Raw genomic sequence first — 25,040 nt, 5'->3', positions numbered from 1 at the left:
GGATATGTAAATCAAGGTTCTGTATTGATCGGTTGAAGAAAATTGGTGACCAGAAGCTTAAAGGAACAATAAAGACTTGAATGATGGATATGCTAATTATCCTAGCTTGGTCATTATACATTGTTTACATGCATCAAAATGTCACACTGTACCCCATAAATATGTACAATTGATAGGACAATTAAATTTAAAAAACAACACCTTAAACCCTAAAAAAAGAAAATCCTGTTCCAGTTTTGCCCTATGCTCTGCTCATGCCCTTAGAAGCCAGAGAGGCTTCCCAGCTGAGCCCCCATGAGCTGGGGTTGTCCAGTAAGGAGTGGGCACCCTGCTGTTCCCTACAGCCTGGCAGGGCAGCATTGCCACAGGTGCAGGTCAGTTCAGGAAGCTGAGCTGGAGAGCGGTCTCAGGGTGACTCACGGACTTGAAGCAGCGTCCCAGGACAGCAGCGTGGCCAGTCGGGAGCCTAGGGGCTGTGGGAAGCAGAGGTCTCCCAGCCTTCCCTGCCCCCCCCCCCCCGGGCACGTGCACATGTGTATCTGTCTCTGCATGTGACTCTGACCCCTCAAGACTGGGTGATCTTAGTAGATTCACAGCTTTCTATATCTCCACGGGGAAACCTAGGAGGCGGCTATCGTGCCCGTGGTCTGGGGTGCTCGGCGCCTGTCGCAATGGCTCTGCCTTCCCAGGGGCTCCTGGTCCAGAGGGGTTCGGAAGAATGGAGAGCGGCTGCAGGACCAGAGTCGTGAGTTCTGGAATGTGCCTTGGCGGGCAGCGGCGTCTCTGTCCTCCATGAACTTTCCAGATCACCGTCTCCCTGGCTTGAACAGTGCTCCCTCGGCCCACAATGGGCACACTGAAACCCTCAGGTTCCTTTAGAGCCCTGGAAAGATGGCTTTGTGCACTCTTGCAAAAGTTAATAGCATAAGAACGTTTTCAGTTTTCCTGGGAATTTTAAGATGTTTCTAAATCAATTTTCATGGTTAAAGTATAATGTCATTGTATCTGTGTGACAAAGGATCACTTTACATTGTCTAACCATGACATGACTGTAGCACAGGAAATAATTTCCATTGTTCTCGTAGAGTATCTCACTTCCTGCCTCGGAGTTAAATTAATCCTTAAGCTGAGGACTTTTGATATTTGACGTCCCTACTTGGAGTTTCTTTCCTTTAAAATATATACATACGTGTGTGTGTGTGTGTGTGTGTGTGTGTGTGTGTATTTATCTGTTGAGAGAAACAGAGCAATCTTCATTTCTTGGTTCATTCCACAAATGCCCACAGCAGTCAAGGCTGGGCCAGGCCCTCAATGCAGGTCTCCAAACATAGGTGGCAAGAATCCAATTCCTTGAGCCATCACTACTGTCTCCCGGGGTGCGTGTTAGCAGGACGCTGGAATGAGAAACATCCGGGGCTCCAGCCCCCACCTTCTGATACTGGGCGTGGGTGTGACGTGGGTGTCCTAAGTAGCATCCCAACCCCCGCACCAGCACCTGCCTCCTACCTGGAGTTTCCACCTGAACCAGCAAAACTTGAGCTCGCTGTCTTAAAACATTTTAAAGCTGCCTCCTCTTTTGCTGTTTGTCTTTCTTTCTCCTTCCTTCCTTCCTTTCTTTATTTCATTTTTTAAAGATTTATTTATTTATTTGAAAGGCAGGGTTACAGAGAGATCTTCAACCTGCTGGTTCATCCCCAAGTGGCTTGCAATGGCGATGGCTTGCCAGAGCCAAGCCAGGAGCCAAGGTCTTCATCCGGGTCTCCCACATGGGTGCAGGGCCCAAGCACCTGGGCCTTCCTCTGCTGCTTGCCCAAGCACATTAGCAGGGAGCTGGACAGGAAGTGGAGCAGCCCATGCGGACTTCTGGTGTTACAGGCAGCAGCCCCTGCTGCTTTTTGTAAGGAAATTTAGAAGCCCCCGATGTGCTGTGTTGGCGTTTATTGGCTTCAACAGCAAGAGCAGAAATAAAATCGGGGGAAGGGGAGTCATGCACATGAGGAGGAGAATACCTCACTGTCTGGTGCTAGCTCTTCTGTCCGTTCTGTCCCCCCGCCAGGTCCCCTAGAACTTGGCAGAAATGAGGAGTCCTGGTGACCTGAACTACACCGTCCATGTAAAAACTGTTACATGTAGCCTTGTTCCAAAAGCCACTCCGCTCCTCGCCCCCGGGTAAGGGGAGGTCTGGGCTTTGAAAGCCCAGCGGTTGACTCCTGAAGGAGCTGAGTGCTGCCCACTGCGGCCCCTGCAGGCTACAGCAACAAGTCTCCCTGCGGCTCAGACCGAACCCGGCTGGAGTCCTTGGTGGGAGTCGGCCCCCGTGAAGCCAGATGGGAGAGACATTGAGGTCTTTCTTCTCTGTGCCTCGTGCTCTGGGCTGGGTGCAGAGGAGAGCAGGTGAGGGGTGGGTCTTCCTGTCTTGTCTTTACCCTGCTTCTGCTTTCTTAAGCCCCTGTCCTGTCAACACAGGTTTCTTCCCTGGGACTCCAGGTCTGTTGCTCCCCCCTGCCAGTTAGCACATCGTGATGGTGTGATGGGTGAGGACACGCTCTCTCTCTCCCTCTCTCTCTCTTTTTTTTTTTTTTTTTTTTTGGACAGGTAGCGTTATAGACAGTGAGAGAGAGAGACAGAGAGAAAGGTCTTCCCTCCGTTGGTTCACTCCCCAAATGGCTGCCACGGCTGGCGCTGCGCCGATCCGAAGCCAGGAGCCAGGTGCTTCTTCCAGGTCTCCCATGGAGGACGCTCTCTCAACTTTGTTTGGCTTCTGCTTCTGTTGGCCTGATCTTGCTCATCCAGTCTGAGAAGTCTAAGCATGTGGGCTTGTTCCTGGGCCTGGGGTCTTGACAGGCAGCCAGAGAAGCGATTGCTGAGTGCGTGGACTTACAGTTTCTGCGCCCTCACGAGACCCCTACCAGAAGCAGCCACCTTGCATTTTTAGTGCTGCCAGTGCGTACTTCACCTGGAGTTGTATGTGGGACCTGCAGGGCCTGGAACTCTCTAGAGCTTTCTGTTGTGTTCTGCATCTGCCGCCATGCTGAGGTCCTGCTGACTGATAAACACAGACAGTAAAACTCGGGAGAAGGCAATGAAAGAAGGCAACGTCCCCACATCAGTTTACGGTGCGTGCAAACCATGTTTGCAAATATTTACAGAGTCTCTGCGGGAATGACATCACTGCTCTAACTGTTTGCATTGCTTTTTATGACTCAGGCACACGAGAGCCAGGCGATGTCATCCCTGAGAGGCTCGGGGCACTCGCAGCCTCCTGGGAGGCGAGTCAGGGCTTAATGGGAAACGTGCGCCCTGTAATAAACTGAGCGCCAGCCGGATGGGGGTGGGGGGGCGTTACTGACAGGCTGTGGGCGGCAGTGAGGTCTGCCCCGAAGAATGCCATCTTTCTTCACTGGGAGCTCCTGGGGTTGGGGGCAGAGGCGACGTGGCCCGCAAGAGGCAGGTGACGGCTTAGCCTGGACATGTGAGCAGCATCTGGGGACAGACTTTCTTCCTGTTTGGGTGAGGAGTGTGTCAGGGAATCCTGGTAGAAATAATTTGTTGAGTGACTGGGGCTTGATTCCATCCCCTGTGGCCATCATCATGGGATGTGTGTCCACCCCAGGACAAGAGAGGAAGGGGCTGGCCAGCTCTGGTCAGCTCTGGGGACTGGCCCATCTGCAACAGCCTGGACCTGGGTGGTCAGCACAGAAGAGTAGACTGTGGCCCCCCATCCTTGCATGGGGTCCCCATGGGCACATTTGCAAGGCGTGGAGGTAGAGGCACTGGATTCCAGCCACCAACCCCAGTGCCGCCTCTGATCGCCGAGACCAGAGCCCAGCACATCTGCTCCGATGTTTGCCGCTGCTATTACTCAGCACTGTGCTTCCGTAGTCAAGGCCAGCCTGAAAGGAAGTAGTGGGACAGTACAGCCTTGTAGACCACAACCTTGGCGGAAGTAAGCGGGCCAAATGCTGCTTAGAAGCTGTCTGCTTGGCCCTGAGCCGGCACCAGAACCAGTTACTGAAATCCCTGGACAGGTTGCAGAGCTGTAAGCAACTTCTGGTGGGTGACGCAGCTCCAGGTGGGGCATCTGACCGGGAAGCGTGAGGAGGAGGCTGCGGCGTGCGTGACACTCGGCTGCGTCCTAAGCTGCCCCTTCCTCCCCAGGAGCATCCCGGTAGTGCAGGTGCTACGCAGCACGGCCCTGACCAGTGCCTGCGCCGACCACTCGGACCAGCGCGTGGTCTACCTGGAACACGTGGTGGCTCGCATCTCCATCTCGCACCCGCGCCGGGGAGACCTTCAGATCCACCTGATCTCTCCCTCAGGAACCAAGTCTCAGCTCCTGGCCAAGAGGTAAGGCTGGGCGGGCTGGGCGGGCTGGGACTCACCATGGGATTCGGGGTGTACCAGTGCCATCCAGTCCAGCCCACAGTGTCCCGGAAGGCCCCCTGCACGTGGGGGGAGGGTCTTGGGGGTCTACCAGCAGCCAGCAGCCCCCTCTCTCACGGAAAGGGGATACCCTGGACCCTGGTGTCGAGCAGCCCTGGAAAGTTCGCGTGTTCTGGAAGCAGCCGCAGAGGCCCTGCTCACCTCGTTTCTTGTGTGGTGCAGAGGCTGATGGAGTTCTGGCTGCGCCCTCGTTGCTCTTATACATCTGTTGAGAGTCATCTTTATTTTTTTTTTTAATTTTTAAGATGTATTTTATTTATTTGAAAGGCAGAGCTAGGGAGAGACAGCAGGAGACATCTGTCTGCTGGTTCACTCCCCAGGTGGCCACAATGACGAGGCTAGGCTAGGCCAAAGTCAGGAACCAGGAGCTTCATCCAGGTCTCCCACATGGGTGAGAGGGCCAAGGACTTGGGCCGTCTTCCACTGCTTTCCCAGGCGCATGAGCAGGGAGCTAGATAGGAAATGGAGCAGCTGGGACTTGAACCAGTACCCATATAAGGTGGCAGCTTAACCTGCCAACGTCACAGTGCCGGCCCCTTGAGGGTCACCTTTATCCTCTGCAGTAGACACATGGGTGAGAGTGCATGTCACAGGAGCACAATGCATCTCCTGAAGCTGCCCCCACTGGTTCGTGGGCTCCGCAGTGGCCAGGAGTGTGCCCCATGGAAAATCCAGGCTTGGGCAGGGTGCAGGAAGGGGCTCCCAGGAGGCCCTCTGAGGCCTTCTCCCCCAGATGCCAGTGCTCAGACACAAACTCTGAGCTCTGACGCTTACCACGTTGCTGTGGAAGGCCGTGGGGTCGTTTCCCATGGTGCTTCAGTGCCTTTATGTAATTGGGCATCTGTGGGAGGTTGGGGCCAGGGGAGCACTAGGGTGTCCTTTTGTCTCTTGCTAACTAAGACACAGAGGGAGACAAGGCAGCATTTCCAGCTTCTGGAAACCAGAACTGATGACTGGATCCCATCCCCACAGGAAGCACCCGAGACCAGGGGCTGCCTTGTCCGCTGGGCCATGGCCTCCACTGCATGTGCTGACCCAGGCTCCCAGGACCCGTCTGGCTTGCTTGCCTGGGCTCTGGTCCGCAGTTGGCCTCAGGGATTAGCAGGACTCTGGAACAGGCCTCCCCTCTCCCCGGCTGCTTTATGTAAGGCGGAGCAATGGACAGGCAGCGCAGCCTCTGGGCCTCTGCCCAGCTGCCCGGCCTCTCTGCTGCTGGCAGAACACGGGGGGCCTGGAGTCAGCCCTGAGACCAGACACTGCTTTTGTGGGGTCAGGAGCTTGGTCCCGGGGTCTTTCCTCCCTTGGACCGCCCCTCTAATGGCACTCTGGCTGGAGGTCTCTGACTCTAATAAATCTTGCTTTTAAACCTTAAAAAAGAAAAAGAAAAAAAGAGCTTGGTCCCCACAGCCGTCCCTACCAGGTTCGCTTCTTCTGGCACAAGAGCAGCACAAGGTTGTTCCCCCCATAAATGTGGGCACGGCCTGCCCTGCCCCAGCCCAGCAGAGCCCAGCGTGGGCACGCACAGTTTGCAGGTGCAGCTGCAAGCCGGAACGTGATGCCATTTGGCTCCTAGAAGTTCTTTGTGTTTGAAGTTGTAAGGAATTCCACATTTGCAGCCTTTCTTCAAGATCTGGAGGCTCTGCAGCCCTGGGCCCACCTTCCCCGTGCACACTGGCCTCGAGCCGGGCGGGCGGGCCAGCCTGCGTCCCTGCAGCCTGCGCTCCCTGACCTGGTGCCAGCACAGGTGCCGACGGGCTCTCCAGAGCATCCTGCTCCGGTACCCGTTCTCTCCCGGCTGCAGTTACACCCAGCAGACCCAAGGTGGTGACCCCTGATGGCAGGCAGGCTAGGAGCTGGCACAGTGGTGGCGTGGGGAGCCCAGGAGCCTGTGCTGAGGCGCGTGGCTGAGATGGCAGGTGACAGGCGGGCATGGAGGCCGGTGGTGTCCAGAGGATGTGGGCTGGGAGCCTCGAGCTCAGGGCCAGCCCCCCAGGGGCCGGCCACTCGGCCTCGGCTTATTCCTCATGTCTGGAGTGTCATGTCACTTATTTGTAAACGTTGGGCATACTGTAGGAGTCGTGATATCACGTAAATACCCGTGCTCGGCAGTGTCCCTGGCCCCCGCCTGGCTGTCCTCCTGTTCTGTTGTGATGCAGCCGCCTGGTCCACAGACCTCTCCGGGCCCTCGCATCCCTCCCGAGCCGGCTTTGCCTTCCCTCCCTCTGCCCCTGCCTGTTGGCTAGGCCACGCTGCGCCCAGGCCTGAGCACTTGCAAGAGTGCCCTGAGGCCACCTGGTTGTCATCTGAGCCTTGGGAGTTGTTTTCTTCTAAGGCAGATTTCTCAGTTAGATCCAGAAGTTCTGCTGGGATCTGTTACTTTCCACGTCACACCTCACCGAGTGTGGCAGTCTTTCAGGCTGCCACTTTGCCGCAAAGAGGAAGTTGACTTCCTTAAGAAGCTTGGCATTTACAAAACAGTGTGTCCCGGCTGCATCGGGGTCAGTGTGGGATCTCGTGACCCCCAGCCTTGGCCTTGGCTGGCTCCTGAGGGAAAGCACTCCCAGTGTTCTCCCTGCAGGAACGTTCCCAGGTTCCACGACGTTGGATGTGGAATCTCACATCTCACAACTTACCTGTTTGAATTTCTGGTGAACAGTTAGGAGCCCTATGTTAACAACGAATTCCAAACAGGAGGTGGAGAATTAGGCTGTGAAGAAAGAGGAGGTGAGAAGAACCTGGATTTGTTGCATCTCAGGCGAGAACATGGAGGAGGAGCCTGGGTGTGGGAAGAGATGGTGCCAGTGCCTGCTTCCTGCTTCTACCGAAACCAGACATGCAATGTGGACTGAGGCTGGAGGCCCAGGGACTGGCGGGGACAGTCAAGAAAGACCTTCCAGCCTCAAAGCAAAGACAAAGGAAGCGCCTCCATGCATTTTCTGTGGCTCTAAGGGAACACCTGGCACACTTGGTACTTAAGGGGGAAAGACGTTTACTCTGGCTCCCTGTCCTGGAGGCTGGAAGTTCAAGATCGTGCTGCAGCTCTGTCTAGGACATCTGACGTTTCAGCTCCTGCCTCTGGAGAAAGACGTGTGCTGGACCTCTGATGTCTCAGCTCATGGCTGGAAGTGGACAGGCAGGGCAGGTGCAGAGGAGATGCAGCCTGGGGGACCTTGCTTTGTAGCAACAGTGGTTAATTCAGTCCTGTGAGAGCAAGGACTTAGGAGGCATCAGTCTGTTCATGAGGGCTGCTCCACATTGCCCAGGCTGTTACATCAGGACCGCGTGCAGCATGAGTTTTGGTGACAACAGGCCGTATTCAGACCACAGCTGGGGGGCTCATCACAACCTGCAAGGGTGCCTAACAGCAGGCAGGAGAAGGAGCCTTCTCTTCCTGCTCCTCTCATGCCTTGCCCAAGGGTGCCTCCCACCCACGTCGGAGCACAACCAGGACTAGCATCAGCTTCATCCCCAGAGGTGACCAATGAAACTGGCCAAGCCCTGGAGGGACCACACTATCCCCTGCAAGTCTGAGCAGTCGCTTCTTTGGTTCTTGTCTGTAGCTTCTGGAGAGAGGTGTCCAGAGCTGGCCCTAGGTCATTCATTCCACAACCCCCTACTGTAGAAAGGCTTCTCCATGAACTCCCAGAGGGTGATGTGGCCCAGCCTCCATCTGCCTCCGTAAAGGTCTGGTTACCTGCGGTGGGAAGGGCCTGGACGCTTTGCTCAGAGGGGTGATGGGACAGAGGGCGTTTGGTGCTGACCCTGTGAACACCTGCTGGTGGTTGGAAGAACTCAGAAGGGAAGTCAGCCCTGCTTGGCTGGTTATGGGCACCTGAGCCTGCAGCATCCCAGTGCTCCTGGGGTCTCTAAGTTAGGGTGAGAGGGAGGAGACCACAGCACCCTGTCCCCATCTTTTATGGGCAGTGTGAGCCCCGTGCGATGCCAGGAGAGAAACTGCTGGGAGAGTTTAAGAACCGTCAGCGTTTTACCTGCACCCCTGCCTCCCCTCCTCTTGCTCTGCTGCCCCCCCAGGTGCACCCTGTCTGAACCACACAGATGCCAGAGGGGCAGGAGAGAGCCCTCCCCGGGCTGCCACCTGGCGTCACACCCACTAGTTTCTAATCCTGCGTCTCCTGCTGCAGGCTGCTGGATCATTCCAACGAAGGGTTCACAAACTGGGAGTTCATGACCGTCCACTGCTGGGGAGAAAAGGCTGATGGGGAATGGACCTTGGAGATCCAAGACATGCCGTCCCAGGTCCGCAACCCGGAGAAGCAAGGTCAGTGGTCCCGGGGACTCCACGCGGCCTTTGATATTCCAACCCTTCCCACTCTGCCACTTTGTTTGCAGCATCTCTGGTAAGTCTTTGTTTTGTTTTATGGAAGTAGAATGGATACAGAGTTCACCATTGCCATGATTTTAAACTGTACAGTCCTGTGGCTTTTGGTGTAGTCGCAGTGTCCTGAACGTTTTCATCCCCGGCAGTGAGACCCCACACCCATGACACAATCACAGCCCTGTGCCTGCCCCCTCCCAGCCCCTGGACTACCTCTTGTCTCTACCGTTTGTCTGTTTGGGACATTGTACTTGATGGGCCTGCTTCTTTCCTTGGCACGGTGTTTCGCAGATCAGCCGTGGAGCAGCCGTCAGCCCTGTGACTGTGGTAGCCTCACAGTCTCTGTTGCCTGGGTAGACCATGGCATGTCGTCTGTGCTTTGTCTGTTGGCGGACGTCGGGGTTGGTCGTGCCTGTTAGCTGTCTGGACTGGTACTTATGTGGAGGTGCATACACGTGTTTTTGGGTAAACATCTGCTTTCACTTCCCGTGGTGCCTAGGGAATGGAGGGGCGGGCTCCTGTGGTCACTCTAACATTGGAGCAGCAGTCTGACTGCGGCAGCTGTGCTGTCTTCATTCCCGTGAGCAGTGGGTGGGCACTCCTGCCCGCCAGGTCCTCGCGGACGCGCCTTGCTGTCTGAGGGTTTCTGAGTACTGTTGCTGCTGCAGCCGAGGTAGTGGGTTTGCAGTGGTATTTGTGCTTTGATTCGCGTTTTCCTGATGGGTGATGCGGAGCGTCTTCCCATGTGCTTGTTACTCGTGTGTCTTCTTTGGAGAGAGGTCAGTGCAAATGTTCTGCCAGTTGTAAAATTAGATCATTTTGGGGCCGCCACTGTGGCATAGCAGGTAAAGCCACCACCCGCAGTGGGCGCTGGTTCGAGACCTGGCTGCTCCACTTCCCATCCAGCTCTCAGCGATGGCCTGGAAAAGCAGTAGAAGATGGCCCACATGCTTGGCCCCCTGCTCCCACATGGGAGACCCAGAGGAGGCTTCTGGCTCCTGGCTTTGGATCGGCACAGCTCCGGCCATTGGGGCCAGTTGGGGAATGAACAACAGGTGGAGGACCTCTCTCTTCTCTCTCTCTCTCTCTCTCCCTGCCTCCTCTTTCTGTATAACTCTTTCAAATAAATAAATAAATCTTAAAAAAAAATTAGGGCTGGCACCATGGCTCACTTGGCTAATCCTTCGCCTGCGGCGCCGGCACCCCGGGTTCTAGTCCTGGTTGGGGTGCCAGGTTCTAGTCCCGGTTGCTGCTCTTCCAGTCCAGCTCTCTGCTGTGGCCCAGGAAGGCAGTGGAGGATGGCCCAAGTACTTGAGTCCCTGCACCTGCATGGGAGACCAGGAGAAGCATCGGCTCCTGGCTTTGGATCGGCACAGCGCCAGCCGTGGCAGCCATTTGGAGGGTGAACCAACGGAAGGAAGACCTTTCTCTCTGTCTCTCTCTCACTGTCAATAACTCCACCTGCAAATAATAAAAAAAAAAAATTAGGTCTTTCTTTGTTGTTGAGCTGTAAGAGTACTTACCAGTTGTGTAAGTTTTTCTCACAAATTCCTGTTTTTGTTTGTGGATTTCTGCTTTCACTTTCATGCTGGTACCCTCCGTTGCACAAAAGTTTTTAGTTTTATCTTTTCTGTTGTTGCTGCTCGTGTTTTTGGGGTAAAATTTAAGAAACCATTGCTAGCCCAAGACCACAGAGATTCGCTCCTGCGTTTCCTTCTAAGAATGTATTAGTTTTAGCTCTTCTCCTCAGGTCTTTGATGCGGTTTTGAATTCACTTCCATACATGTGTGAGGTAAAGGTTCAAGTTCACTCTCACACAAAGCGGCTGAGTCACCCCAGCACCACCTTCCGGAGGACCGCTCTTCCCCTCGGGTGACCTTCGTGCCCTCTGGGAAATGAGCAGCCTTGGGTCCCAGTTGTGTTCCGGCATCTGTGTCTGTCCTTTGGCTGATACCACAGTGCTTTTGATTGCGGTAGCTTTACAGTAAATTCTGAAATCAGAAAGTTGCATCCTCAAACTTTGTTCTGGTTCAAGATTATTTTGGCTATTCTAGGTCCCTTACAAATTGACGCCTTTCAGGATAAACTTGCGTATTTCTTATTAAAGAGAAAAAGTAGTTGAAACGTTGGTGGAGACTAAATCTGTAGATGCGGGAATATTGCCATCTTAACAAAATCGAGTTTTCTAATTCGTGGCCACGGGATTCCTTCCCATTTAACAACGATTCTTTAGCGTGCAGTCCTTTGCCTCCGTGGTTAGTTGTTCCTGAGTGTGCTCATTTGGTGGTTACTGTAAGTGGAATAGTTTTCAGATTGTGTATCTCTCAGGTAATTCTTGCCCCTTGCCTGCTGTGGACAGGCACTGGTGGTGGCGATGCAACCAGGAAAGGAAACCAGAATAATCATCACTTCGTATCCTTTGGCAGCCCCCAGAGGTCGGTCCACCACCCCCACCCCTACCCCCGCCCCGTGGGCTCATAGGAAAGGGCACAGACCATGCTTGCGTCTTGCTTTCCCACGGAGGAGTCTCCCCAGGGTTTGCTCCCCCTGGGTGTTACCCACCACAGGGCCTTTGCATCTGCTTCTCCCAGGCACATTAGCAGGGAGCTGGATCAGAAAAGGGGCAGCCGGGACTCGAACCGGTGCCCATATGGGATGCCTGCAGTGTAGGTGACGGTTTAACCTGCTGTGCCACAGCTCCGACCCCTGGAAGAGACAACTGAGTAAGGGTCAAAGATGAGGGAGCGAGCAGCCATGCAGACACCTGGAGAAAGGACAGAGGGCTCCGCAAGCGCAGAGGCCCTGGGGCAGCAGCCTACTGGTGCGCTCCTGGCAGAAGATGAAGGCCCGCAAGGCTGCACAGCAGAGAAGGTCATTCGTGGAAGGAACGTGGGCCGGATCACACAGGGTTTGTGGGCCGTTGCGAGGGCTTGGTGGGACTGATTTTCAGCAGAGAAGAGGATCTGCTCTTCTGTATTAGCAGGCTCCCTGACAGCTTGGCTGGAGTCGCATGGAGTAGGGTGGGGAAGGGACAGGGCGGGGAGCATAGCCAGCCAGCCGTCACTGCGGTGAGCTGTGAGCACTGGAGGTGTGAGGAGCCGTCAGGTTCCGAAAGCAGCGTCGAGAACTACTGACACGTCAGACGTGGGCCGTGAGAGGAGCCGGGCGTCGACCATTCTGGAGCTTTTGTCTGTGCAACCAAAGAACATGGTCACAGTTTCCTGGGCGTGTGACTGCAAGTGGAGCAGGGGCTGGAAAGATCAGGGGCATGGTCCCAGTGGGTTCAGTTGGAGAGGCTGTGACAAGTCCAGGTAGCGACAAGTCCACCTAGAGTCCAGTGGAGGGCTGGGCTAGGAATACACACCAAGCGGGTCCTTATCCAGGGCAAAGGGGCCATGGGAGACCCATTTACATAACAACGACAAACAGTGTTTGGAGCCTAGACAGCCAGCTTGGGGGTTGTAGTGTGCACAGCACAGAATTGCGTCCCTTGCACACCTGTGCACCTGCCCACCCTCTGCTGCCTAGCCAGGTGCTGCTGCGTCAGCTCCCTGCTTCCTGCCTGCACAGCATCTCTGGCTTTTGTTGCTGCCAGATTGCCATGGAGCCTGGTCTTCTGGCGCTGGCTGTGCCCTGGGGCCTCCTGCTGCTGGCTCATGTAGGTGTGGCGTAGATGCTGGCAAGGGCATTGGCACAGTGGGAACTGTCCACCAGCACCACATGGCCGGAGGCTCAGTTTGCTGCAGAGGACGTGGAGTTGGAACAGGGAGACTTCCTGGGCGTGGCCCAGATGAAGTCCCTTCCTGAGCAGCCTCTGTCCTCAGGCACAGCCGGAAGCGGGGTCTTTGTAGAAAGCTGATGGGAGCAGAATAAACCCCGTGCAACCTGCTAGCTCTGACTTCTGCGGCCGACTGGACCTTGGGGGTGGGGACACAGGCCCCGGTGCCCTCTCGGAGCCTGCACGTCCCTGCAGTGGTCTCGGGGTCATTTCATTCATCGCAAGTTTTATCCTGCAGAGAGCTGTGCACGCCTGAGCAAGGGCGGCCCAGTGCCCTGCCCCTGTTGAGGCCCAGTGAGTGCATCCTTCCGTGTGTCCCTGGGGAGAGCTGCCTTTTTCTGGGCCAGCTCAGCCCCCCAGGCACTGGTGCGTCCTCGGGAACACAGCCGGGGTCAACCGTGGTTCCATCCGCATCTCCAAGTCCCCCTGGGGCACTGCAGTTGCAGCCAAGTCTCCCCAGTGCACTGTGCCCAGATGTGCTGGGGCCTTCCGCACTGCAGGCCAGGGCAGGGCTTCCGGCCGAGGCAGCCTGAGGGACAGGGCTGTCCCGCGGAGGGCCTTGCTTGCCCACAGGTCGCCCAGGGCAGGGGACGTTGAGACATTGGCGGGGAGTCTGCGCTCTGGAAATGGCCGTGGTGCCAGGAAGTGTCGCGGAGCGGGTGAGACTCAGGATGCTTGGGTGAAAGGTGCTCTAAGGACCAAGTACTGGGCACCCACTCAGAGCCCACTGAGGCGCTGGCTGCGCTGTCCTGGTGCAGTCACTGGTCAGCCAGTGACTGAGTGGCCGAGAGCACCCCGAGAGGCCACGCTGGGGAGGTGAGACAGCTTCCTGCAGGGGTCTAGAACTGGCCTTTGGGCTGAGAGGGGACCTGAGCTCCAAGTGCACATTGTTCTACTGGGGAGTGGGGGTGGGGTGTGGTGATGCTGAGGGAAGGGCAGGCTGTGCAATGTCCAGGTCAGCCCCGGGGTGCCTGCTGGGCACCCAGGCTAGGAAGGGTCACTCAGCTCTGCATCGCTGCAGATGGTCAGCAGAGACAGCAAACTCATCAAGAGGTCCTTTTGGGCTGATGGTGCCGTGGGTCAAGGTCTTGGAGCCTCGTGGGGTGCAGGCCACCCTGCTGCTAGCAGAGCCATGACAGTGCCCTACATCCCACCACAGGGGGCGGAGCGCATGTCTGTGTGGTTGCCCCCGCTCGCTATGAAGCCACCACGGTTCTATCCTGGGGGCTCCACCCTAATGACCACATCTCATCGCTTGCCAAGGGCCCCGCCTCTGAACACCACCCTCCTGATGCCATGAACAGGAGACTTGGGAGACCAAACTGCTGCCTGGCTTTGAGGGACAGATCATACTGAGACCTCAGCAGATGGCGACTCCAAATAACACCAGATTCCAGAGCCTGGATTCTGGAGCCCAGGAGAAATGCAGGCCTCGTCGGCATTGCCTGCCCAGCTGGCCTGAGGTGAGCACTGATCCGAAACAGGCGTGGTCTCTGGCCTCCTGGTTGTGTGGTCAGGGCAGCCTGTGAGTGTGAGGGCCCCTCTATGTTCCGAAGACACAGGCACCGTGCGCAGAAGGGCAGTGCCAGTCCTAGGATGCCAAGAGCCCGTTCCTGCCGTGAGCGGCTTCATTTCTGTGCTGTTCGTTTCGGTCTCGCTCAAGTCTCTGCAACTTAAGTGCTTAGAAAAAAAGGAAAAGAAAAACCCCTCTGTTTGATGGTGTGCTGTGTGAAAGTGGTTGAAAATCCCAAAGGAGGCCTGGGGATTATTAAGTAATTAAGTGATCTGAGTGATAGGCTGGCTTCAGTAATACCCAGTGCCTGTCAGACTGAACTGGAACTTGACTTCTGTAATTAGTTTTAAAACCATTTTCTAGAGCTGAGTAGCAGCTTAGTCATTCACTCTCCCTCTCAGTTCCTAGGCCAAGGGAAGGGTGTGTCTGTTCCCAGGCTCACGCTCCTCTGGGAGGCGATTCTGGAATGAAAGCAGGTGCAGGTCCCGCTCTGCATCCCTGCTGCGTGTGCAGTTGCTTTTTGTTCATCGTTCCCACCTTCATCCGTTCCACACCTCTGTGGAGCTCTGCTCAGCACTGGGTCTGTGAGCCCTAGGAGCACGCCCAGGGCAAGGCCTGTGCAGTCTGACTTTGTGCAGAGTGGGGGAGGGGGAGCCGAGCCCACCCGGCAGCTGTCGCCATGCGAGCCCGCAAGGCCGGGCAGCAGTGGAGGCAGTGGGCTGAGGTCCCCGCCTGCAGAACGCGTCCCGGGGAAGTTTGGCTGCACAGCAGAGCGTCCCCATCCGGGTGCCCAGAAAGTCGCAGTTTGATACTGAGTGCAGGAAGCTTCACTTGTCCGCAGACACGTGCTTCAGGACCAGACAGGCCTGGGGCTGAAGCTGCTGGCCTCCCTCCGCTTTTCAGGGAAGAGGGCAAATTAGTCAAAGGAACAAGACTGGGTTAGACTGATGTTTGGTGCTTGTGTGTTTCCTTAGGCATGGATAGAATCTTCTCTCTTTATTGTAAATCAGGACAGCAGGTGGTAAGGAATGAGGTTGTTGCACACTGTAGTGTCTTGGATTTGCCTTAAAATACTCCAGGGGCGTGGGGATGGAGGATGGAGAGGGGGTAGAGGAAGCGAGATTGGAAAATGCGGCTGTTGTCAGGGCAGTGTGGTGGGGATGTGGAGTCGGTGTGCTCTTTCTTCCGTTTTGTATTGGAGAATGTCCTTGATGAAGTTTGCTAAAGCCCCAGGTTTGGGGAGTGTTTCTTCCACGGTGGTCGGAAGGAAGGTCTGTCAGAGAGACTGAGACAGCACAGTCGATTGAATAGCATAAAGAGGGGTTGCTCTGTGTCAGCTGCGAGGGGGAAAATTGTCCTCGACTCTCCATGTGTGTGTGAGAAAAACACTCCGTGTGCCTGGAGAACTAGTTTCATTTCTTTATGTTTGGACTTTCTCACTCACAGGAAGTCAGTTGGAAATCTGTCTAGGAGTAAGGCAGGGTCCCACACTGTGTACGTGTGTGTGTGTGACGGGTCTGTATGTGTGTGTGTATATGCAGATATATACACATGTGTGTATATGTGGATATGTATATGTGTGCACACGTGTGTATGTTGGATATGCATACATGTTTGTATATGTGGACATGTACACGTGTGTATGGATATGTATACATGTGTGGATTTGTATATGTGTGTATATGTACACATGTGTGGATATATGTGTGTATATGATGTGTACGTGTGTGCGCATGTGTGATATGCATACATGTGGGTGTGTACATGTGTATGTGTGTGGATATGTATGCATGTGTATATGTGGATATGTACATCGTTAGCTCTTTGTTACTGCTATGAAATACTTGAGACAAGCTGCTTAGGAAGGCAAGAGTGTCTTGTTTGTGCTCAGTCCGCTCATCTGACGCCTGGTGGTGGCCGTCTTGCTGGCAGAGTCCTGAGGCAGCCCAGGACAGAGTGCACGGGGCTGTCTGCCTATGTCTCTGATAAATCCACCACGATTTGGTCATGGGGACCCCACTGGAACAGCCTAACCCAATCCAGTCACCTCCCAGGGTCCCACCTCGGATACCACAGGTGGGTCCTGTTCTACCCTCTCATGCCATTAACAGCAAACAAACCTTAACACCTAGGCCTTTGGGGGAACTAACCACAGCAGTGTGGGGTGCGGGTGGCACACACATGTACGTGCAGGTGTGTGTGTTTGTGACTGTGTGCATACATGTACCATGGGTGTGCACGCATGTACGCATTATGTAATACTCTAGCCCAGCAGGCTGCCTTCTCTCAGGCCCGCATGTGGCAACACAGCAGTCCTTACTTGAATTCTCCATTTCCAGTGCAGCCTTTCAGATTGGTGGGGAAGAAGCAAGTGTGGCGCAGAAGCCATTGACCACTGGCCAGCCGCAGGGGAAGGAAGTAATTATCTTGATAGATGCTCCCACATAAAATTAGAAACTTTTGTTTGGCAAAACAAAAATGGCAAAAACCATAAAATTAAAATTAGAAACATATTTATAAAATACTTTAAGGGCAGGCATTTGGTGTAGTAGTTAAGAAGCCACTTAAAATCCCGGTGTCCTCCATCAGTGTCGTGGTTTGAGCCCTGGCTCTGCCCCTGATTCCAGCGTCCTGCTCGCGCTCCCCCTGGGAGGCAGAAGGTTATGGCTCCAGTACTTGGTCCCTGCCACTGCTACCCCCCTGGATTGAGTTCCGGGCTCCTGGCTTTGGCCCTGCCTGGCCCTGCCTGTTGGGCGTGTGGGGAGTGAACCAGCAGACAAGAGCTCCCTCCTTCTCCATGTCTATCTCTTCCTTTCAAACAAATTTAACTGGTTAGAATATTCTGGACAAACCTGAGTAGTTCATAGATGACCTTTTCCACTTCTGCCCAGCCCAGGGGTTGGCAGACTTTCTGTAAAGGGCCAGATAGGAACTGTATTAGGTTTTCTGTTCTCTGACAGCTGCTCACCTCTGTCACTATGGCACCAAAACAGGTCCCAAGAACACGTACAGAGTGGTGTGCTGTGTCCAACATGACTTACAGACTGATGGCAGCTTTGTGGCCATAGTGGCCTCCTGCTCCACCCCTGTTACAAGTGGGAGTTCAGCTTAGCACCATTTCTTAGTAATTACGGTGCCTGTGTATTTGGGTGTGATTTGAGGTAGTCCATCCCCTGTTCCTGTTCATAGACCCATGTTGTCCTAACCAGCGTTCTGGAGGGAAATTATGTCCATGTCCATGTCCATGTGCAAACAGATGGATGTCATGTGACTTCATTATAAATTGACTGATATAAGTAGTGTGTAGTGTATAATTCACAATCAAATATGCCTACTCGTTTTGTAAATTCTGTATAGCCAGTTGATTCTCATACTTTCATTGGCTTTACCAAACTCTAGTACCCATAGCCAATCTCTAGTTGCAATTCTTGACCCCGGGTAAAGATTGGTTGACGTTTTTTGTCAGAAAAACAACAAAGATGTGTAAGGAGCTCCCTTTGTTCACCAGAGATGTGAGCAACTTCTTTGCTGAACTGGACGTGAGTTTTCAAACGCAGGGAGACCGCTTCCTCCACTTTCTATGCTGTTCACAGACCACGGCTGCAGATGCCACATGCTGTGGAGTTTAATCTGCGCTGTTAACATGTTCTTCATTGCCTTCTAAGTCCAGAAGATCAACAATAAATCAAGTCCTTATTTGTGGCATTTGTCAATTTCCACATGTTGATGTCCCAGCATGGCTGATTCCAAGTGTGAAAACATAAATAAGGCACGTTAAAATTTAAAATTTATTTCAGCAAACAGCTGTTCGTGGATTGGGCAGCACCAGACCACGGCGTCTCAACACTGGAGGTAGAAGGGAAAGCTTTTACAGGATAGTAAAGCAGTCATTTGGTTAAAGTTTGGGCAGTTGCCTTATTTCAACTATCTTGGAAAGAAGTTTAAGACAATAAAATTAATGCCCAGTTGACTGCCTGTGATTAGTTTTACTTATGTTTTGTTTTCTTTTAAATTAACCACTTAAAGGAAATGAGTCTGAATTGGTTTTTGGTTTGCTTATATAGGAAAACTGGGTGTTAGAGACACCTCAGTGTAGTGACTTCCCACTTAGTTACTTTAATATGAGTTTCCAACATGACCTCACTGAAAGCAGAGTTGCAAAGAAGTACCTGGTGGCCACCGTAGATAGCGCTTCCACTGCACAGACAGGGTAGGTGCTCGTCAGTCCCTAAAGCGCAGATAACGGCAGCAATTCCTAAAGTAGCGAGGACAGGGTTGGTTTTTTATTATTATTATTATTTATATTTATTCATTTGAGAGTTACACAGAGAGAGAAGGAGAGGCAGAGAGAGAGAGGTCTTCCATCCGCTGGTTCACTCCTCAATTGGCTGCAACAGCCGGAGCTGTGCAGATCTGAAGCCAGGAGCTTCTTCTGGGTCTCCCACGTGGGTGCAGGGGCCCAAGGACTTGGGCCATCCTCCAGTGCTTTCCTAGGCCAAAACAGAGAGCTGAATCGGAAATGGAGCAGCCAGGACTCCCATATGGGATGCCGGCACTGCAGACGGCAGCTTTACCCGCTATGCCACAGTGCCGGCCCCAGGACAGGGTTTTTTTTTTTTTTTTTTTTTTAATGTACTTGTTACCTTTGTTTTCAATATAACATGTTTAATTCTGAGCTTATAGTATTTAATTTTAAGTAACTATTGTATTGAACATCGAGGTCACAGAGTTCCTGAAGATGTCAGTGCTCGGTTCTTACATGCGACTGAGCAGCCCCAGCACAGTCGTGCAGAATGAGACGTGCACAGGGATTGGACGGGCTGTCGGGAGCAGTGTCCTCTGGGGGCCTTTCAGTGTGTGGTGGAGCTCAGTCTCTGTACCCTTGATCCCCGCCAAGGACCAGGTGCTCTCCTCTCGTTGGTTGGTTTCTTTCCAGGGCCCACTCAGAGGATTGGAGGTCTCATTGCCATGGGTTTAGCTGCTTCTTTAATAAATCAAGCTGTTTTCCCTACTAAATCTTGCTAATCAGTGAACAGTCATCGTTTGAATTCTCAACATGCCAAAGAGTCAAGGGAAGCAATTAAAGCAACAGTTGGTATTAAAAATCTCGTCCACGGGCACACAGCTTCTTTATTGCCAGCGTTTCTCCCCGTGTCCGATGCCTGCAGAGCTTTGTGCCGCGTTGTGACCTTACTACATACTGAGTATCTACAGGTCACTACAGCACATGCAAGGACAGTTGATAAAGAAATACAAAAGCCAGCAAGCAAAAGTTAGCTAACCTCTGTGCTAATTAGAGAAAATAGAAATGAAGGTTCAGGACGGTGGGTATCCGGGTAGCAAGCCTACAAACAGAAGCTCTGGGGACCCCAAAATGAACAGGAGCGCATGCATGGCATTCTGCGCTTGGCTGTGTTTGGGGAGGGGGGTCCCCCACCGGCCGCACTGCTTCCTGTCTGGCGGGTCTTGTGAGGACGGGTCACTCCCTCCTAAGCATGCTGTGACCACCTTGCCGAGGGAACCGTTTCTAACGTGACTTGTCCTAGGTGGTCATGGAAGCTTCGGTCCCTGTGTGTCCCCTCTTCCTGCCTGCTACCAGGACAGGCTTTCCCACAGCCCTTAAGGCCTGGTCTGTTTGCCTTGTGGGAAAGTTCTAGCCCAGAGATGCCCTTTGAGGAAGCTGAAACTGGCAGTGACTTCTGGAGAACCCAGCAATTTGGCATGGCGCAGTCCAGGGGTGTGCGTGGAAGGCGGCTGTGTTGCCTTCCTGCCAGCTGGCCCAGGGGAAAACTCTTCCCAGTCTTGAACTCCACAGGTGCGTTTCTCTGAGTCCTGTCTTCTTACACCACGCTTTTTCCAGGCAAGCCAAACAAAACCTTGCTAACCAATGGCTTTGTTTCGAAACCGCCGCAAGGAGATAGCAAGCCGCAGATTGCATTGGCTGCTCAGGGCCTGTGCACCGGGCACACTCCCCAGCATCAGAGCCATTAAAGAGGTTCCCACACATCTTGGCTTTCCTTGGAGCTCAGCCCGGTACTCCCAACTCCACCTCTTCACTTCCGTGGCGTCGCGTTTTTGGTTCGCTCCTTCCCACGAACCTGAAAGTCAAAGCAGGGGCGAGATCAAAGAGGCCCGGTCAGAACTGTTAGGCTTTTGCCAAAACTTGCCGAGGAAACTGGGGCAGCACAGAGAAGCCATGAAGACCAAGCCTGACCCACGTTCTGGTCAGCTTGAATGAGCCAGCAGGTGGCTGGCGGATGGGAAACCAGGCTGTGACGTGCACGGGAGTCGCCACCCTGGGCCTGGGCCTTGAGAACCTGTCTGCGGTGATCCCGCAGCATCTGCTGGTCTGGTCACCTCTCTCTCAGCCTCCCTTTCTTTGTGTGCTGGGTGGAGATGGTGTAATCCACTACCCTGGGCCTGCGTGAGGTTCAGGTGCAGGAGAGTCTACGCGCACAGTCGCTGTCTTTTCCCATGTCCAAAGCTGCAGTAACCATCTCTTGACAGCAGGTTTCCGTGGCATCCAGTCCACGTGTCAGTTAAGCACTGCATCCCGCAGCTGTGCCGCGCGTCTCCGGACGGCGCTGCGCCCGCTCGAGTGGACTACTGCGGAAGGGGAAGCGGGTTCTTTTCAGACCTTGGCGGCAGTCTGCTTCATCCCTTGCAGCACCTATGACTGACCAGTCCATAAGTGCCACGCTGGACCCGGGCCTTGCCTCCTGCCCCCTGGCGAGCTCTGGCCCGAGCTGCTTCTCTCCTCCCCTGGCCTCCTGCAGGTGAAGGCTGGGCTCTGACATGGCTGCCCCCCCCCCCACCCCCCAGGTAAGACCTGCAATGGCTCCACGGGGTCTGTCTATGGCTTTTCTCCTCACTCCCAGGTGAGCCTTGGCACCTGTCTTCCCTGGTGCATAGCTCCTTGGAGGGGGCAGGTGACATAACCCAGGTTAGCCCAGCGAGAGGCAGGAGCCAGACTCCCAGCAGCCAGTCTGAGGTGCGATGGCGCCGCAGGGCCATTTGGAGGACGTCACCTCTTGGGTTAAGCTGGGGCCAGTTAGGAACACACACCTTCTCACGGCCTCTCCGCTTCCCTCCCTGCCCAGCCTGGCTCCGCTTGTTGCCCTGGGATTGCACCTCCCAGGAAAGCCTCCGTCCATCCGGGAGCCTGGCTGCAGACTGCTTCCTGGGGAAGCCAAGTGTGAGCTTCGCACTGCAGGGGGGTAGGTGATGAAAGGCATCCTGTGGAGAGCGAGGCTGTGTGCTTCTGTGTCACCTGTGCAGGTCGGGCTGGGTCTCTTGTCCCTCTCTCCCCAGAGCCCAGAGCTCAGCACCTGCTTAATCAGTAGTTGTTGAAGGACTGCGTAAATGAACGTGCGCACAAGCATGAGCCTGGTTGAAAATCAAGAGCTCATATGACTTTAATCAGCTCTAATTTCAGCTATGTGTACTCAGCAAAATGTTTAATAATCAGATAAAAGGGGAAGAAATTGGCCTCTCCTGTGTGACTGTTTATCCCCTTTTTCCCCTCATAAAGTGGTCCATGAGTTCGGTGACTCCTTCATGTCTTTTTCCTAGGAGCATAACTGTTCTCATTTTACTGCAAGTTTTATGGACCTCTGTTTTATTGACATCTGTTCTGCGCTAATCTTCATTTCCAGATCAGAGCTGAGATTTCGCAGTGTGCCCTCAATGGCTCAATCCATCTTGTGGCTGATGCTGGGAAGGAAGACAGGTTTAGCGTACAGGCCTTCTGGGCAGACTTTAATGTTTGTCACTGAACTCTTCATTTCTGAAAATGCGATCACGGACAGAATGCCATTCCCGCTCCCATGGAAACAGTGGGGAGGAACCGGTAGTTGCCAGACAGCCCCCATGCCGTGGTGGTCCAAAAATTCCATTTTTAACCCAATTTGCATTAATGTTATAGTCAGTCTCTTTGCCTCCCTTTTACTTTGAAAGTATTTGAAAATTGGAAAGCATTCTATGTCACTCATGAATCAAAGGAAGAAAATCATAATTCATATTAGAAAATATTTTGACCAGGATGATAATGAAAATATTACATGTCTAAGCAAAGAGAATGCAGCTAAAGTCGTGGTGAGAGAAATTTCATGACCCTCACTGCACATACTAGAAAAGAGGAAAGACTCAGTGCCCCAAGCATCCAACTTACAATGTTGTAAAAAGACCAACAAATAAACCCAAAGAATGCAGGAAGAAGAATTTTTAAGATAGCAGAAGGTAATGAAATAGAAAATAAACATACAAGTATATAGAAAAACATCTGCAAAGTTGATTTTTTTGAAGAAACAGATAAAACTGATAAACCTCTAGGAAGACCAATTAAGGGAAAAACTAAAGAGCACTATATGATTCCAGAAATGAGCTGGGGAATATTAGTGTAGATCCTGCAAATGTTGACATTATTGTGCGGCTACTGTAAACAACTTTGTAACAAAAACAAAAGCAATAGAGGCTGGCACTGTGGTGTGGTAGGCTAAGCTTCTGCCCACAGCACTGACGTCCCATGTGGGTGCTGGTTCTTGTCCCGGCTGCTCCTCTTCCAATCCAGCTCCCTGCTAATGGCCTGGGAAAGCAGTGGAAGGGGGTCCAAGTGCTTGGGTGGGAGACTCAAGGAAGCTCCTGGCTTTGGATTGGCCCAGCTCTGCTGTAGTGGCCATTTGGGGAGTGAACTAACAAATGGAAGACCTTTCTCTCTGTCTCTCCCTCTCTCTGTGACTCTGCCTCTCAAATTAAAAAAAAAAAAATCTGAAATCTTAAAGTGAGATCAACAAATTCCAAGAAAAATGTAACCATTTAAAATTGATGTAGTTGAAATGTTGAAATAAAAATTATAATGGTCCAATTAATGAAATTGGTTCTATGATTTAAAAGAAAATTCAGTGCCAGGTAGATTCACTGGCAGATGCTAAGCTCTCAAGTGGATGAAGTAGTGGCAGTGTTGCATAGACGTTCTGGACAACAGAAAGAGACACAGTCCCAGCTGGTCCAGTGAAGCCAGTACGTCCTTGGGACCAAATCCCAACAACACGCTCTGAGAATGGAGAATTTGCAACATCTCACTCAAGAACATAACTAGGAAAACTCTTGAGCCCAGTGTCAACAAACTCAATCCGACATTGTTACGAAAAAGATAATATACTCTGTTCCTCTTTCCCTAACTTATTTGGGTTAATTAAATATTTTTTAAAGATTTATTTACTTATTTGAAAGTCAGAGTTACACAGAGAGAGGAGAGGCAGAGAGAAAGAAAGAGGTCTTCCATCTGCTGGTTCACTCCCCAGATGGCCGCAATGGCCAGAGCTGCGCCGATCTGAAGCCAGGAACCAGCAGCTTCTTCTGGGTCTCCCATGCGGGTGCAGGGGCCCAAAGACTTGGGCCATCTTCTACTGCTTTCCCAGGCCATAGCAGAGAGCTGGATTGGAAGTGGAATAGCTGGGTCTTGAACTGGTGCCCATATGGGATGCCGGCGCTTCAGGCCAGGGCATTAACCCACTGCGCCACAGTGCCAGCCCTGGGTCAATTAAATATTTTTTAGTATTCCATTTTATTTCCTCTTTTGCTTTTTTAGCCATACTTTGGTTGGTCCAGGAATTTCAGTAGGCATCCTTAATCGAGTACAGTTTACTGAGAAGTCGTTGTAGTGATTTGACACTTGACAAAGGTGAGAGACTAGTAATAGGGTGACTTTCAACCTCCCGTCTCCAGTCTCCCTCCCTCCTCCTTCCTTGCTTGGTGCTGTGGCGGTGGTGTGTGTTTTTGTCTGTCTGCTTATTAACTCAGTGCTACAGGGATAGTATCTCTTGCTGTAAGCAGTATTTTGTCTCTTAAGCAAACTGAGCCAAGAGCAAACACCACACCTCTGTGTTATCTACGCATTTATCTTCCTAGCGCTCTTTTTCCTCCTCTGTAGATCTGAATCTTTATCCCGGACCATTTCCCTCCACCTGAAGAACTTCTCTGACCAGTTCTTTTCACGCTCTCTGCTGGTGGCAAATTTGCTCAGCCTTGATTTATTTGAAAATGTCTTAATTTCAACCATTTTTGAATGGTATTTTAAAATTTCAGCACTTCAAAGATACTACATTTTCTTTTGACCTCTTGTTTCAGAAGGGAGGCATTTTACATTTACCATGTAAATATTATTTGTATTGGAACCAACTGGTGTACTGAAACATTGCCTTTCCTGTGTAAGCTATTGAATTTGCTTATGTGAAAGAAAGAAACACACAAAAATGCATTCCTGCTCCAGGAATACACAGAACCTGAAGCCAAAGCTTCTAGTACCTCCCTCCTCAAGAATCGCCAGACATCCGAGTGTTTCCGAGTGTCAATGTGAATCAAACATAGTGCAGAATGAACTCGGAGGCAAAGGGGCAGTTTGTCAGTCAGAGAAAGCCGGGGGGCCTCCAGGAAGAGGAAGTGCTTCTCTGTGAGATGGAGCAGGGCGCTGCAGGTGAGAAAACAGCACAGCAGGTTACGCTGCCGTTTGTAGCGCTGGCATCCCGTGTCAGAATGCTGGTTCAAGTCCCAGCTGCTCCGCGTCTGATCCAGTGCCCTGCTAATGCACCTGGGAAAGCAGTGGAGGACGGGCCGAGTCCCTGGGCTGCTGCCACCCCTGTGGGAGACCCTGATGGGGTTCCAAGCTCCTGACTTGGGCTGGGCCCAGTGCTGGTTTGTGCAGTCAGCCAGCACGTGGAAGGTCTTTGCCTCTCTCTCCCTCTATGTGTCTGACACTCTGTCTTTCAAATAAATAAATGTCTTTTCTAAAAAAAAAAAAACATTGGGAGAGCCAGATAAATGCTTTAAAATTTTAATATGAGGTAAAAAAAAAATATTTAAATTCTACAGACGATTTAGAGGGTAAAGTTGAGGAAATCGCCCAGACAGTGAATAAGGTTGAACAGAAATGCTGAACACTGGCCCAGCAGGAACTGTGGTGAAGAGACCTG

General features: G+C 52.7%; 1 protein-coding gene across 2 annotated transcripts in view; it reads left to right on the top strand.

Moving 5' to 3' along the window:
• PCSK6 (proprotein convertase subtilisin/kexin type 6) overlaps positions 1-25,040 on the top strand; it is a 169,146-nt gene that overhangs the window by 108,186 nt on the left and 35,920 nt on the right. For both annotated transcript variants that reach the window (XM_051822269.2, XM_008269785.3), the window contains exons 12-13: positions 4,159-4,347; positions 8,586-8,722. In XM_051822269.2, coding sequence (XP_051678229.1) covers positions 4,159-4,347; positions 8,586-8,722 — 326 coding nt within the window. The remainder of the gene's footprint in view (positions 1-4,158; positions 4,348-8,585; positions 8,723-25,040) is intronic.

The sequence above is a fragment of the Oryctolagus cuniculus genome, chromosome 12, assembly GCF_964237555.1.
Source record: "Oryctolagus cuniculus chromosome 12, mOryCun1.1, whole genome shotgun sequence".
In the NCBI taxonomy this organism is placed as follows: domain Eukaryota; kingdom Metazoa; phylum Chordata; class Mammalia; order Lagomorpha; family Leporidae; genus Oryctolagus; species Oryctolagus cuniculus.
Note: the sequence above shows the minus strand (reverse complement) of the source record. Positions and strands in the feature narration are given on the sequence as shown.